General features: G+C 38.9%; 1 protein-coding gene across 3 annotated transcripts in view; it reads left to right on the top strand.

Annotated features, from left to right (window-relative positions):
• Positions 1-4,551: 4,551 nt before the first annotated feature.
• DCP1A (decapping mRNA 1A) overlaps positions 4,552-16,219 on the top strand; it is a 61,236-nt gene continuing 49,568 nt past the window's right edge. Inside the window, exons 1-4 of one of the 3 annotated variants that reach the window (XM_027121099.1) lie at positions 4,687-4,794; positions 5,350-5,719; positions 7,707-7,747; positions 10,004-10,131. In XM_027121099.1, the coding sequence (XP_026976900.1) occupies positions 10,050-10,131 (82 nt within the window). In that variant the 5' untranslated portion in view covers positions 4,687-4,794; positions 5,350-5,719; positions 7,707-7,747; positions 10,004-10,049. Of the gene's footprint in view, positions 4,795-5,349; positions 5,720-7,706; positions 7,748-10,003; positions 10,132-16,219 lie in introns of all 3 variants that reach the window. The other 2 variants (XM_027121097.1, XM_027121098.1) reach the window with 2 other exon arrangements.

Raw genomic sequence — 16,219 nt, 5'->3', positions numbered from 1 at the left:
TTCGATCCCTGGTCTGGGAAGATCTCACCTGCTGTGGAGCAACTAAGCCCATGAGCCACAACTACTGAGCCTGTGTGCCACAACTACTGAAGCCCACATGCCTAGAAGCCCGTGCTCTGCAACAAGAGAAGCCACCACAATGAGAAGCCCACACACTGCAATGAAGAGTAGCTCCTGTTTGCTGCAACTACAGAAAGCCCACACACAGCAACGAAGACCCAACACAACCAAAAAATAAATAAATTTTAAAAATTAAAAGAAAATCTGAGAAAGAAGGGGACAGGGAGGAGAGAAAGAGAGAGGAGACAGAGATGGAGAGAAAATGGACAGGGAGAAAGTTGCAAGAGTGAAAAGATGCTGAATTCTGGGCTATACTAAAAGCGATAAGCATAGAGCCTAAGAAACAAAAAATTATATTAATAATACAAGTAAATCAATCATGATTATTTGTTTATACTTATGACAAACAAATGTTTTGTTGGCTGTAGAGCTGAAACAACCATCCCTTCTCTCAGGTTTATGTGGTAGATAGAAATCAACTTAACATTCCATTTAATCCAACAAATACTTATTAAGCCTGGTTTCTGTGTCAAAATGTGATAGTAAACAAGACAGACATGGTTCCTGCTTCACTAAGCTGATGAGACAGACAAAAAGTGAATATAATAACTACAACTCACAGATAAGTGCTATGAAGAAAGTGAGGAAATGAGCCATTATTATATCACAGGGATATCAGAGACAAGAATGTCCCAGGGCTTCCCTGGTGGCGCAGTGGTTGAGAGTCCGCCTGCTGATGCAGGGGGACACGGGTTTGTGCCCCAGCCCGGGAAGATCCCACATGCCGCGGAGTGGCTAGGCCCGTGAGCCATGGCCGCTGAGCCTGTGCGTCTGGAGCCTGTGCTCCACAATGGGAGAGGCCACAACAGTGAGAGGCCCACGTACCGCAAAAAAAAAAAAAAAAAAAAAGAATGTTCCAGAAAGGGAGAACAACAAGTGCAAAGGCCCTGAGACTAGACTCATTTAGCACATGTCAGTCAGTGGGCTGGGATGGAAAATTTGAAAGAGCAATTCACAGAAAATGGAGATGAAAAGAAAGCAAGAGACCAGGCCCAGCGATGTCTCCTCCTAGGCCATGGCAAGGACTTGGGATTTGACACTGGAGAAATGGGAAGTCTGGGACTGACAAAGCTACACAGCTGGTAGATGTATTTTAGTGCCCTTTACCTTACAGCCCATGATTTTATTTTTTTTTAATGAAAGGTTTATTCAGGGAGATACACACTCCATAGACAAAATGTGGGCCATCTCAGAAGGTGAGAGGCCCCAAGGTGTGGGGGTGGTTACTTTTCATAGGCTGGGTATTTCATAGGCTAATGAGTGGGAGGATTATTCCAACAATTTTGGGAAAGGGGCAGAGATTTCTAGGAACTGGGCCACAGCCCACTTATTGGCCTTTTATGGTCAGCCTCGGAACTGCCATGGCTCCTGTGGGTGTGTCATTTAGCTTGCTGATGTATTACAATGAGGGTATACTGAGGCTCAAGGTCTAGTGGAAATCAACTTGTCCACCATCGTGGACCTAGAGCCCATGGTTTTAAATGGCAAGTTTTATTTTCTACCACAGAACCACTCAGAGTGGGAGACACATGGGTTGGACTGATTGGGTTTTAGGTTTTCATATTTTAAATTATTTTTATTAAAAAACTGTCATTCATGGAACACAACGCAAATGTTACCAAAGGTCTTCCAGTGCAGAGTAAGACCCCTTCCCACCTCTGATCACATGATCCCAGCCACCCACCTCCCCACCCCTCCCACAAGTCTCTTCCATGGCCTTAAGGGAGTTGGGTTTTAAGACAACATTCATTCACCAGTATTTATTGAGAGTCTACTCTTTGCCGGGGCTGTGTTAGGTACTGGAGACCTAATAGACTGAGATGGAATCTCTGACCTCTCAAAGCCTATTGTCTAAAATAGTGGTCCCCAACCTTTTTGGCACCAGGGACCAATTTCATGGAAGACAATTTTTCCACGGATGGGGTGGGGGGTGGGGAATTGTTCAGAGCAATGGAGAGCAATGGGGAGTGGCAGACGAAGCTTCGCTCCCTAGCCCACCGCTCATCTCCTGCTGTGCGGCCTGGTTCCTGGACCACTACAGGTCCGAGGCCTGGGGGTTGGGGACCCCTGGTCTAAAAGACATGGGAAAGGTCTTAAGGTTTCATTCACAAATATAAGGCAAAGTCAGGCTTCAAAGTAAATGAGAAAGATTTTCAATTCCAAAATACTCACATTCTCTTTAATATATCTTAAGAACTGTATAGGGCATCAAAGTCAACATTAACATGTTTGGGGCCATGCAAACATGCATTTCGAAGCAATTTTCTATTCTGAATATGAAAACTCCCTAAAATAACTTGGTGTTCTTCACTAGTCTAGCCCTGTTCAATCAAAAATATATATTTAATAAATAAAAAAGGAAATGTCCTAGATTATTTCAGGAAATCTACATAAGAAAAGAACGAATGAATAAGGCACAAGAATGTAATGTACAGTATGGTAACTACAGGTAATACTGTATTGCGTATTTGAAAGTAGCTAAGAGAGTGGATCTTGAAAGTTGTCATCATGAGAAAAAAAATGTGTAACTATGTGTGGTGATGGATGTTAACTGGACTATTGTGGTGATCATTTTACAATCTATACAAATATCAAATCATTATGTTGCACACCTGAAACTAATATAATGTTATAGGTCAACTCTACCTCAATTAAAAAATAAGAATTAAAAACACCTAAATTCTGTTTCAGGTGTGCCTTTGAATTCTGTACCAAGGGAATGTATTACTTATTCAAAAAATACAATTTAAAAAAAATTAGGGTACAGATTGTTTAAATGTTCCCTTGAAAGTAGGTGGGGGGGAGGGATAGTCAGGGAGTTTGGGATTGACATATACACACTGCCATATTTAAAATGGATAACCAACAAGGACCTACTGTAGAGCACAGGGAACTCTGTTCAATATTCTGTAACAACCTAAATGGGAAAAGAATTTGATAAAGAATAGATACATATATATGTATACCTGAGTCACTTTGTTGTACACCTGAAACTAACACAAAATTGTTAATCAACTACACTCCAATATAAAATAAAAAGTTAAAAAAAAAGAAAAGTAGGTAGAGGGGATGTAGGGCTCTGCCTCCACTATGAAGAAAGGCAGCCATAGTGTGGATAAAAGGACCCTGGGTTAGCAGGCAGTAGTAGTCCCTGGATTCTAATACCAGATCCCCCCTGACTAGTGTGGAACAACTAGCCAGTGATTTCTCCACCCAGCTTCAATTAAATCAACCAGCAAATGAGGATGAACACTTTTCTACCATTAGACTGTGAGATGAAAGGAAGCCCTTGCCTTTCTTCTCTGATGAATTCCTACTCATCCCTGAAACATTAATTCAAACATCATCTCCTCCATGAAGGCTTCCTATACTTTCCTGACCAGATGAAGTTAGTGGCTCCATCCTCTGGGTTTCAAGTGAAAGGTCTCTAGCATTGCCCCTACTTCTTTCAGTTTCTCCCAGAGCTAGAAAGTTGTCTTTGAAGCTTCCAGGGGGCTACCCTTTCACAATTAGGAGTTCAATAAATACTTGCTTAATGAACGGTAAATGAATGATACATGTTTCCTTGTCTGCATTTGTATATGTAACATGATTCTGCAAAGAATGTAAGACATGAAGTATCTTTCCATTAACAAATGGTCTTGGGATGTAAAATCATCAACAATACAACTACTATCCTTTTTCTTTTTTTTTTTTTCTGTCAAAAATTTTCCATTCCATTGGGGTATCTTTTCTATAAGAAAATGTTTTTTAACAAGTCGGTGGTGGGGCAGAGCTCCCTATACCTTACAAGCCTTGTTTTCCTCTTCAGCTAGTACCTGGCCCTTTAAAATGCCTTAAAATGCTCAACAGATGTTTGCTAAAAGAATGAGTTATTGTTTTAAAGCTTTAAACGATCCAAGACAAACTCAAGCCTTCACGGGCTCTTTCCAAGACTGGATAGAAATATTTTCGTGGGATTCACACGAGGAAAATAAGTAAACGTGGATAATAAAAGACACTCCTGTACAGTTACAGGCGGGTTAGTTTGGCTTTTATCAAAATTTTCCTTCATAAAAACACGAAGAGAGCCGAGATCTGAGGTAATTTTCGGGGTTCCCTCCCTCCTTCCTGTCCGCTTCTCTGTGCTTTCTAAACTCACGGTGGAGCACTGCCTTGCCACAGCGAGGTTTCCATTCTGCGGCCCTGGGAGCCTAGTCCGGCAGGAACGCTGGAGAAAGCTCCCGAGCAGCCTTGATCCGGGCGCCGGGACCTTTCAGCCAGCGGAAAAGAAGCAACTGAGTCCCGTCCTACCAGCTCGGCTACGCGGCGGCATACGCCAACCCGGACGGTAGGTCCACTGGGACCTGACGACACTGGAACCCAGCGCCCCGGGCGTGGGCGCAGCGGAGCATAATAGCTGACGTACCGCCTCGCCGCGAGGCCCGGCTGAGAGGCGGAAGATGAGGGTGCTGACGCAGCTGGGGGAACTTTGGCTCCATGGCACCTTCCTGTCCGCGACTCCGCCCTCGCCATAGGGGCTAGGTTCCGGAATTCAAGATGGAGTCGCTGAGTCGAGCTGGGCAAGAGATGAGCCTAGCGGCCTTGAAGCAACACGACCCCTACATCACCAGCATCGCAGACCTCACGGGCCAGGTCGCACTGTACACCTTCTGCCCCAAGGCCAACCAGTGGGTGAGTGCAGCCAGGCCGTTGAAGTCGCCCGCCCGGCCGCCGCCTCTTAAAGGGGCCGCGCGGACCGTTCTGGGTGGGGGCCGATGAGGGAGGCCACGGCGGCAGGGGCGAGGCCAGGGACTAGAGAAGAGTCCGGCTGGCGCCTGAGGGGTGTCGGCGGAGCCGGAGATTGGGCGAGAGGAGCGAGAGAAGTAGGTCCAAACATCCGGGGGAAAAGCTGATAGAGGGGAGGGTTGGAAGAGGATCAGCCCCATGGGGTCCGGTTCGAGGATGTGGGCGACTTGCCTTTTTTGCAGGTGTGTTAGAGGATATGAGACTGGTGGAGTCATAAAGATGCCTGAAAGATTGTGTTTGAAGCTTTGAGAGTTATTAGATAAAGTATATATACATAATCTATAAAATAAACACTCCTTCTCTCCCCCCAATAGACATAAATAAGGGCTTCCTTCTCAGAGGTCATTTGGATTTAGAGCTTGAAATCCAGTTAGTTTCAATTATTGGAAGAGAGGGGTTGGGGATAAGTCCTGCATTTATCGAACTACACTGTATTTCCAGAGTTTGGAAAAGATTTCAAGGCGCTTAGGAAAATGACTTCCATGTTAATTGGATTACCTTGAAACCTCTGGAAAAGAGACCCTGTGTCTGTTCAGCAATGCTGCTGGTGATATCACCTCTGAATGCACCCATCAGACTAAGTACTTTTTGTCTTTTTTGCACGGGAGAGGATCCGAAAAGTTGCATTCAGTTTGTTCACTGACTTGTTAGCCCGTTTGAAGCTTCGTCCGTTGTTTAAATAACATAATTAGGGAATTTCCTGGCGGTCCAGTGGTTAGGACTCCGCACTTCCGCTTCAGGGTGCCCGGGTTCGATCCCTTGTCGGGGAACTAAGATCCCACAAGCCGTGCAAGTGGCCAAACAAATAAAGGTAACGAAATTTCCCTTAGAAAAAAAATTGAACCTTCTTGATTAACTCATTCAGCTATATAGGCTTTACTTAGGAAATAATCCGTAAATATTTGTTGGATCGAATTAATGATTGACGTTAACGTTTCAGTAAGAATTGAAATCTTTATACTAACAAAACTGAAAGATTATTATCGTAGTATGTCCTTTACAACATAGTGCAGATACATAGGTTATAGTTAATTAGTAATTTTGTGAAAAATCATTTGGCATTTATAAACAGTTAATTCAGATAAAGAGAGTTTTCAAAGTCATCTTGCTTTACTTTATCTTCTTTCCTTCACCTCCTGTAAGAGAAGGAGGTATGGGAAGCTAAAGAGAACAAAATTATAGATTTTTTTTTTAAGTGTGGCTGTTTTAGACATTGCTTTAGTTTGAATCGTTCTTAATCATTTTTCTTGCTCTACGTATGAATTTTTGTAATATGGGTTGCAGACAAATGGTGAAGATTTGGGGCATGGACTTATTATTTGGGGCATGGACTGAGGCTTTTATTTCTAGTTTGTCACAGACTTCCAATATTTTGGAATTTTAATTGTGTTATTCACCTTTAAATATGAAATACAAGCTATAATAACCTGAACTGAAAAATAAGCTGCCATTATTCATTTGGGTCATGGTACATGGAGTATAACCAAAGTCTCTTCTCTCATTGTTATTTTACAGTGAGTTGTAACTTTGCACAGTGGTTTATTTGGGCGTTTTCTTTCATTGTGAAACCGTTGATTACCAATTTCTTGCACTAATAAAGTTTGAAAGGCAAGAAAAAGCCTCTGAATTTTTAGTAAGGAAAAGTTTCATTATGATGTTTAAGCTAGGGCAATACTCCTGGAAGAAATCAAGATGGTAAATATTTTTTAAAATTATTTTTTCATCCCAGCAAATTCAATTTTATATGGCTGACATTTAAGTTTGCTAAGTTTGTTGATTACCTTAAACCATTTAGGTCCTATCTGGGCTGTGAACTGTAGACTAACGTGTTTCTTTTGCTTTTTTAAAAACATTGTAACTGTGTGGTTTTGTTTGTTTGTTTGTTTTTGCGGTATGCAGGCCTCTCACTCTTGTGGCCTCTCCTGTTGCGGAGCACAGGCTCCGGACGTGCAGGCTCAGCGGCCATGGCTCATGGGCCCAGCCGCTCCATGGCATGTGGGATCTTCCCGGATCGGGGCACAAACCCGTGTCCCCTGCATCGGCAGGCGGACTCCCAACCACTGCGCCACCAGGGAAGCCCCTGTAACTGTGTTTAAAACCTAAATACGCTCTTGTCACAGCAAGTGAAGGATGATGAGTTGTACTTTGTTAATCAAAACATTTACTTTAAGCTAAAAAAAAGTTTTTAATTATTTGTAAGACCTATAAGAATTACACTAAGACAGAGTATAGTTTCAATATTCATGATTCTTCAACACAGTTTTAAAAATAACAAACTAATTGTGTTTGACAGTAACTCTTAACTAAATTTGCTACAAAATTTGCTACTTATAAAAATATACCAAAATTCCCCAATGATGAAACAAAGTGTCCTATAAGAAAATGTTTTTTTTTTCCCCTAGTAACTTTGATAAACTTTAAAGGTGAAGAAATTGCTTTATACAAGACCTTGGCTTTAAAATTAAGAAATTTGGCTATAACATTTTAGTTTTAAAAAGTGAAAGCTAATTCTAGAATTTTTCTCCTTTAAATTTTAAAAAAGGAAAGGGAAATTGCTGCAGATACAGGCGTGTTGCTAGATAGAACATTGCATATCAGTTAATACACATCAATAGAATAGAAAGGATACAAAAGAAACTGGTAATAGTAGTCTGTGGAGAAGACCTACTTGACCTGTTCAAAGTGATTAATTTTAAAATAAATAAGTTGATCTTAAACATGAAGTATCTCTTCTCCATTGGGACTCCTTGGGGTTAGATTATGGGAAAAAAAACTAATCGTCTCATTGTCTGTTATAGGAGAAGACTGATATAGAAGGGACCTTATTTGTATATCGAAGGTAAGCTTTTTTAAAAAGATTTTTTTTAAATTTTTTTTTTTTTAAATTTGATAGTGAATGGTGTCATATGGAGTGATTCAACCCTATTGTATATTTGTCTTTGGGACCTTGCTGCTTGACCCTTCAAGTATTCATCCATCCCTTGCTGTGAGATCCTTACCAAGTAATGTCCTTTCTTTGACACTTCCCGTGATTCAGAATCAAACAGAACTAGAATTTATTTAGGAACCTAGCAAAATGGAAAACATTTTCTAGTAATGAATGAGTCTAAAGCAGTTGCCTTTCTCCCTCCCCCCATATTAAGAAAAATAGAATACATTGAGAAAAATAGTTGAGAAAAAGAGAATAGATAGACTAGCTGTTGTGTGATTACTAAACAAAAAGTTATCTTCTAAGACTCTGGTTCTGTCCCCTTTCCATCTACCCGCAAAAGTTTTGGATTTTGTCAGTGTTTGTAGTAATATGTATTTTTAGTTTGAGAGTCCTTTAGAAAGCCTAGATTATTCATAATTGCACATTTTTTATTTTTAACTTTTCTGAGAATTATTGTCTTAAAACATGATTTTTAAAAAAATGATTGGTTTGTAAATGCAGCTTGTGTTTTGTTCGGCAACTTTCTTGGCCTAAAGGCAGCTGACAGGGTATGTTAGTCATTGGAGTTCCTTGTTTTCCTGGATCCCTCTTAGGTCTTGCTCTGACTGAGGTAGGTTCCTTCCTTTGGTTTCTAAAGCTTAGGGAACTCAGCAGGAGTTATTACTGATACCTGGTTCTTTTCCTGTGTGTGTGTATTGTGAGTTATCTTTTATGATTGCTTTTCTCCATTTCTCCACTGATGGTTATTAACAAGAATTTGTCAAATATTCTTCTAAATTTTGCTGTACAACTTTGAGATCTTGTCTGAAAATACTGATCTTTTCCTTCCTTTAAATGTATATGCTTTGATGTTACTTTTTATTTTTTGACATTTTGTTTGCTGTTATTCATCTTTCTCCTTTAAAAAAAAAAACACTTTACCCTTCACCTACTTCATTAGTCTTTATTACCAATATAAATGTCTAGAAACTCTTCAACTGTTGTTAGAATGTTGGTACTTGGAAAGTGCTTTGCTGGCCTTATTGTTACAGTAGAGTACAGATCCACCGGTTATAGAAGATGAAATTTAGTTTAGTGAGCGACTTGATTTGATGAAATTTATGGAGGCTTACACAGTATTGATTGTAATAAAAGGAGACCAGAGAAACTCTATTTGGGAAATGTGAGAACATTTTATATACTTTGGATAAATATATACCAGGATGTCAGAATGTCGATTTGGAGAGACCTTAGTATAAAAGAAGCCTGGATTTGGAATCAGAAAACCTAAAGGATTCAGTGAAACAAGTGTATACAGAGAAACAAGTGAGAAACCGTAAAGTGTTGTATACAAGTGAGAAATATCTAAAGGATCGTATGCTGAATCATCCTGACACGAGAACCAAGGGTGTTTCTTATTGTAGGATTCGAAGCATTTTCTTTGTAACTCAGGTTTTTCCATAGTTCTCACATTTGATGTAAGAAAAAATCATTGTAATGGTGGGCAATAATTATAACCAATCCTGCAACATATTTAAAATAAATTATATTTTTATTGAGCATATGTTTATTAAACATATACTATATGTCTGTCTTGGGACATATCTAAAAAAATGACAACCCTATTTTCATGGAATTTACAGTTTAGTGGAGAAGGACAATAAATACAAAAAATAATAAGTGGTATGGAAAAAGAGAGAGGGGGATTAGAGGTATTGAGTTTGGGAGCATTAAAAAGGGTAGTTCTCTAGTAGGCCTCAGTGAGAACAGGACAGTTTACCAAAGCCTTGTGGGAAATGGGATAACTCTAGATTCTAGGCCAGTGGCCCAGGCAGAGGTCTTTAGGTGGAAACATACCTGTAGGAAGAATGGCAAGGAGCCCAGTGTGGCTGGAGCAGGAGGAACAGGGAAGAGGCATAGGAGATGAAGTCAAGGGGGTGCACATCACCTGAGGCCTTGGTGGCCTTAGACAGGACCTTGGTCTTTACTCTGATGGACCGAGAAAGCTTCTGAGAGGAGGAGGGGTATGATCTGACTTAGATTTTTTTGTTTACAATTTTAAGTGCCAATAATACTATATAATGCAATATTGTATTCATTCTTTAAAATGGAAATAAAGAGGTAGATAACATTTCTGCAAATGAACAATGACAACAGATTTTTTTTTCTTCTATTAAATCTAAGGTCAGCTTCACCTTACCATGGTTTTACCATTGTGAATCGACTGAATATGCACAATCTAGTTGAACCAGTGAATAAAGACTTGGAATTTCAGCTCCATGAACCATTTCTACTATATAGAAATGCAAGCTGTGAGTATCTGTTAATTACAGTGCATATGTTTGCAGTTAAAATTGAGTGACTTCAGTTTCTGTCAGCACATTATTCTTGGAAATTAAAGGTACAATAAAAAATATGGTCTATACTCTTGTGGTTATAAATGAGTCTCTTAGTAAGATCAGAGCTTTTAAATTGGGCTTCTAAAATTGAAACACTTTTTTGTATACAGTAACTTATTACATTATTTTAGTTAACTATACTATTCCATATAATAGCATTACATTATATTCCTATTGTTTGTTCTCTGAAAATAAGTTTCACCCTTTGTTTTTGTTGTAACATGTATTATTGGCTGCCCATGCCCCTGAGCAACAGAACTTAGTTTAAGAGACACAGGACAGATACTGATATTTCTGTCCACAAAGAAAGTACTGTCTTTGCCCTGATTGTGGTATTTTTCGATCTGTTTATTTAGTTGAGTATCTGTTGGGTAAAAGTGCAGGGCCAAGAGCTATTGTACTTTAATGTTAATAATATAATAACCTATGGGGTAGGCAGGCAGTTAAGTCAGCTGAGACTCTGAGGTGAGTGGCGGCTATTCAGTTGAAGAGTGAGGATTGTAACCCTTTTTTCTGCTTCCTAGTCCAGGGTCCTTTCAGGCATTTTATAGACTCTAAAAATGGTTAGGTGTGGTCAGCAAAGCTAGAGTGGCCCTTCCAAGAAGGAAAGCACTAAAAAGTATACCTGGTTCCTGTACTTCAGCATGGGTATTGAAAGTATGAGTGTTTGAGGAAAGAAGATGGGCGATTTGTTTGGCATTGATGGTAGAGATATCAAAACTGGTTACGGTGGTAAGGTGATTGTGCTGTAACCATAATCTAAGGAGATTGCTGGAGATAAATTTGCTCCTTAAGTAAAAGTTTGAATTTCACTTGACTGGGAGGTAACTGGTATTGGGGGAATGTCTTCAGTATAAAATGTAAAAAACTACTAGAAATTATGCATCTTTTCATTCCCTGAATGAGAAATGACAAGGTCTGTGTTGAAGCTAGAAACCCCAAATTCTTCTCTGTAGCTCACTTTTAAGTGAAATAAAATCTGTCTCTTGACTTTTCAGTAAACTATTTGTCCAGATAATTACCTCTCTTAGATGGTTTGAATGGATTTATTTAAACTAATGTTACAGTAGAATTACTTCAAATAGCTGTTTTCTTTATGCTGACCATTCTGTTAAAGGGGAAATTCTGCAAAGTAACACAGATCCAATTTTTTTTTAAGGAAAATTGGTTTAATTCTGCTTTTTATTACCTGAAAGTTTAATCTAGCTATTGCCTCTAAGAAAAGTTTGATTGGTAAAGTAGTCAGTAGGGGAAATTATCAGAGGCCCATGGCCTTGATTACCATTTAGCATAAGCCTGAAGTGAATCTCATTATATTTCTTTAACAAGTAAAGTTTCCTGTGAAGTTGAAAGTGCAAGATAACACAAATATAAGTGAACCATGATTAACCAAAATTTTTTTTAATTAATTTTTATTGGAGTGTAGTTGATTTACAGTGTTGTGTTGATAAAACAAAATTTAATCGGAGCCTAAAATATCTGGAAATATTTCTATAGTCCATGTGTGGAAGAAATGAAAGCAAATTGTAAAAAAAACAAGCTAATGTTAGGTTTTATTTTGTGAAAATCTAGTAAATTTCTCATGTGTTACTTGGGATCAAAACTATAGCTTTAACCGCACTATAGTGTCATAGATTGATTTGCTGTAATGATAAGACCTTAAATTGTCAGGAGTGTTTTTTATATTAATTAGAATATTCTTGAGGGAAAAAGTGCACTACTGCTTTTTATTTTAGAAAGATTTTCAACAAGAGGTTGAAACAAAGGTTTCCTTAGTTAAACAGAAGACTCACTTAACCAGGTCATTCCCTTCCTCGGTTAATTGAGGCACTGAATCATCTCAAGGGCCTTACAGTTTCTGATATTGCTAATTAGAAATTCAAGAGCACACCAGTTTGCTTTCAGACCAGAGAAAAGCCTGAAAAGGTCAAGCACAATACTGTGGATATATTAGAAACAGTCCAGAGGAGGAGCTTGGGGAAAGTATTTAAAGGAATAGCTGTATCGGGGAGAAGTGACAAAGGCAGCATAAAGTGATTCTGGGAGTGTTAAGGCCTCTCTTGAGTATATGTTTTGTCTACCTAGTCTTAAAAGTAAAAAGTAGTCTTGTCAGGTCAGCAGGCTATTGAGTTGTTTAGGGATTGTTCTTTAAATAAAAAGTTAATTAGTGTCTGATTGTGTATACAGGTAATTGTACATGATTCTGTAGCTGCTCTTCTGTTGTTTTCTTTTGGAAAATACCACCAAGACACCTGACCCATTTTACTCAAGTTACACCCTCAGATCTAGTTCCACTTAAATCAGTTTTTAGAGTTGAGAGAACATTGAGCTATAACTTTTTCCAGTTCTAAATTGTTTGTTTTGCTTTATTTTTTTTTTGAGTGGTTTTTCTTGTTTGTTTGTTTTGGCCATTCTTTGCGGCTTGTGGGATCTTAGTTCCCCGACCAGGGATTGAATCCCGGCCCACAGCAGTGAAAGCGCGGAGTCCTAACCACTGGACCACCAGGGAATTCCCTAGGTTTTCTTTATACACTCCCCACACACCCTAGCCCCACCACCCCAAGAGAAAGGTAAAATCTTACAGAGGAAATGCTTATGCCTTCCAGAAGCTTAGCTTTGGTGATTCTCTTGAACCTTTTGGAAGCAGTATATTTTTGTATACTGTGCAAGGACTTTGGGCAGCCACAAGACCCCAATGAGGGTTGTGGAGACTGCAGATTCTGTAGTTATTAAGGAAAAATGATGTTCCCAGCACCTTATTTCTGATTCCCAACTTACAGATGAGGAAACAAGAGTCCCAGAGAAGTTAAGAAGTTTGCTCAAGAGTCACAAAGGTTATAAGTGACAGGCAGAAGTCAAATCTAGGTCTGTTGAGCTTCAAAACCAATGTTCTTTCTACTCTGCTACAACAATAACATTACTTCATCAATCCACATTCTAGAGCAGTGCTATCCAACAGAACTCTGTGATGATGGAAAGATTCTATATGGGTACTGTCTCATATAGCAATCGCCAGCCAGCCACATGTGACTGTTGAGCACTTGAAGTGTGGCTGGTGTGACCAAGAAAAAAATTATTTTTAAGTTTATTTAATTTAATCAATCTGCCTTTGAATAGCCATACGAGACCAGTGGCTACCATATTGGACAACAGAGGTCTAAAGCATGGATCCATGCAGAAACACACCCTTTTGTTATGCCATACCTGAACTGAACGAGCACTTGGGAAGCTTTAGATTAGACTTTTATGCCTCTCATTTAGTAATTCCTTTTTAAAATTTACAAATGATTTCTAGATACAAAGGCTGCAGAAGATATCCCTGAGGGTGGCTTTGCCATGGTAACACTCTTCTGCGTGGAATTTAGTTTGCAGACAAGAATTCTATTCTAGGCTTTGCCATTTTACCAACTGTAACCTTGGATAAATCACTTAAACCACTGATCTGACCTGCTTATCTTAAGAGAGCACCATATATGTAAAGGTTTTTTGTCAGGCACTTACAAATATAAAATATTATAGACTTTGTCTCCATCTTGGACTTACGCCAAATGATCTTATTAGTGAAAGAATCATAAAGACTTTAATATTATACAGGCTCTCTTATAACCTAGGCCCATAGTGTGCTTCTTTCCATCCCTTCTGATTAGCACCATGACACGCTGGGAACTCTGTTTACCTTTACAAATATTACATTCAAATGTTGTAAGGGCAATTACTAGACAGCCTGAGGTATGATAAGTTGAATATATATAAATATATGTTAAAGATGAGAAATCTTGGAGGCTACAAATTTTTTAAAACTCTCATCAGTGGGTCATGGTGTGCTGGAACACACAGCCCCCTCCTGGCTAAAATTTTGTAGGATAATGTAATGCTGTTTTAATCTGTGGACACATCTCCCTTAAAAACACTTACGATAGTTTTCATTTTATCTGTGATTAGTTGAAAAATCATAATTCTTTTGCTGTGTAAACATATGCATTACTACCAATCTGCTGATCTTCTGTTTTCATTTGTGAACAGAATCCATTTTGCTAACTGGATTATAAAACCATTCTTGCGAACTCTGAATTTCGAGGAGTTATGGCATAGGCACATCAAAGAAAAACTCCTGTCCAGCAATATGATGTCAGAAAATCTTCCTCCTATAAACACTTAGAAATGCTGTATAAAATATTAAATGCATAGTATAGCCTAAAAGGGAATGGGGGCATTTTAATGGGTCAGCATCAAAGTGAAAACTGAAAGCCAAAGTGGGAAGCTTGTGTGCTGACACCAGCTGCCAGCTGGTTAAAGGGTTCTTGGGGATAGGGAACGTTCCTTAACATAAGGACCCCATTATAATTACATGGGATCAGGAGACAAGACCTTGACCCCTCACGAGGTGGCTCATTGGAGCTGAGACGTGCATACCAACGTTCACCCAGGTGCCCTAATGAGTTATATATTAATAAATTAGAAGGATATCAGAGATATCCCCACGAACCTAGGGAGATGACAGGCAAGCTAATCTACCTCAGTCTAGGCTATGAGTTAGAGGGAAAATGTCTCCCCTGAAGATTGTAACCATGAGCTCTCTCATGCAGATTTGAGATTCAAGTTATATCATTCATTTGGTATAATTTCTTACCCAGGCCAAAAAATTAACATAAAATTGATCGTCAACTGTTGAGTACTCTAGAACATCTGGCAAAAGCAAATACAAAACGTTTCTGGAGAGAAATATTCTTAATCCAGATTGCCCAGGCATCTTATTGACAAGCCTCGTGGTCCAAAATTACTATATATACAAAGAAATAATTCAGTCAGTAAAAGTTACGATAAAACAAACAGCCAACCCTTCGCAGAAACTTTGGGTAATGAAATGATCAGATAGAGACTTTAATGGATATGAATATCCGATGTAGATTATAAAATAAAATGATAGGTAGATTTGAAAAATAACCAAGTAAAACTTCTAGAAATTAAAATTTTAGTTATTGAAATAAACTCTCTACCTGGACTCAACAGTGAATTTATAACAACTGAAAAGAGAATTGGGGAACTGGAAGAGACATCTGAGAAAATTATCCAGGATGCATTCCAGAAAGGGAAAAAATGGAAAATTTGAAAGAGAGGATAGGATAGGAAAGTCTTAGAAAGTTTAACATATGACAGAGACGAATTTCAGAATGATAAAATATATAGAGAGGTAATATTTGAAGAGATTATGACTGAGAATTTTCCAGAATCCATGAAAGACAGAAGTCTCAGATTTAGGCAGTAAAATAAGGCCCCAAAGTAAATAGAAATAAATACACACCTGGACAGATGGTAAAACATCAAAGGCAAAGACAGAAGCAACCAAGCTTGAGATTGATTATTTACAAAGAGCACCAGTTTGACAGCATATTTAATTGCAGCTACTGAATTTGAAAGACAGGGGAATAATATATGCAGAGTACTGAGGAAAAAACAAACAATTCAGTAATTCAAGAGAGCAAAATAAAGACATTTTTCAACAAAAACAGAACTGTTGTCTCCCCAGACCCTTGTTGTATACACTTCCAAAGCAATACTGTCCAGTATGGTAGCCACTAGTCACATGTGGCTATTGAACACTTGAAATGTGCCTAGTACAACTGAGTTTTTAATTGTAAATTAATTCTTAATTTAGTTTAATTAATTTAATTTTACCAGTGCAGTTCTAAAGGCTATAGTTCAGAAATAAGGAAATTGAACACGGAAGTAATGAGATTTAAGCAACAACCATAATGAGCAAAGAAAAGAAGGTACATCAAAATAAGCATTAACTGTATAAAACAATAAAATGACTAGTTTGAGTAGAGGTATTAAAAAGGTGAAGCAGGGCTTCCCTGGTGGCACAATGGTTGAGAGTCCGCCTGCCGATGCAGGGGACACGAGTTCGTGCCCCGGTCCGGGAAGATCCCACATGCCGCGGAGCGGCTAGGCCCGTGAGCCATGGCCACTGAGCCTGCGTGTCCAGAGCCTGTTCTCCGCT

This window comes from Aethalodelphis obliquidens, unplaced genomic scaffold (assembly GCF_003676395.1).
Source record: "Aethalodelphis obliquidens isolate GAN/ISIS:26980383/991018 unplaced genomic scaffold, ASM367639v1 scaffold22, whole genome shotgun sequence".
NCBI classification, from domain to species: domain Eukaryota; kingdom Metazoa; phylum Chordata; class Mammalia; order Artiodactyla; family Delphinidae; genus Aethalodelphis; species Aethalodelphis obliquidens.
The sequence above is the reverse complement of the archived record's forward strand: the minus strand, read 5'-3'. Positions and strand labels throughout refer to the sequence as shown.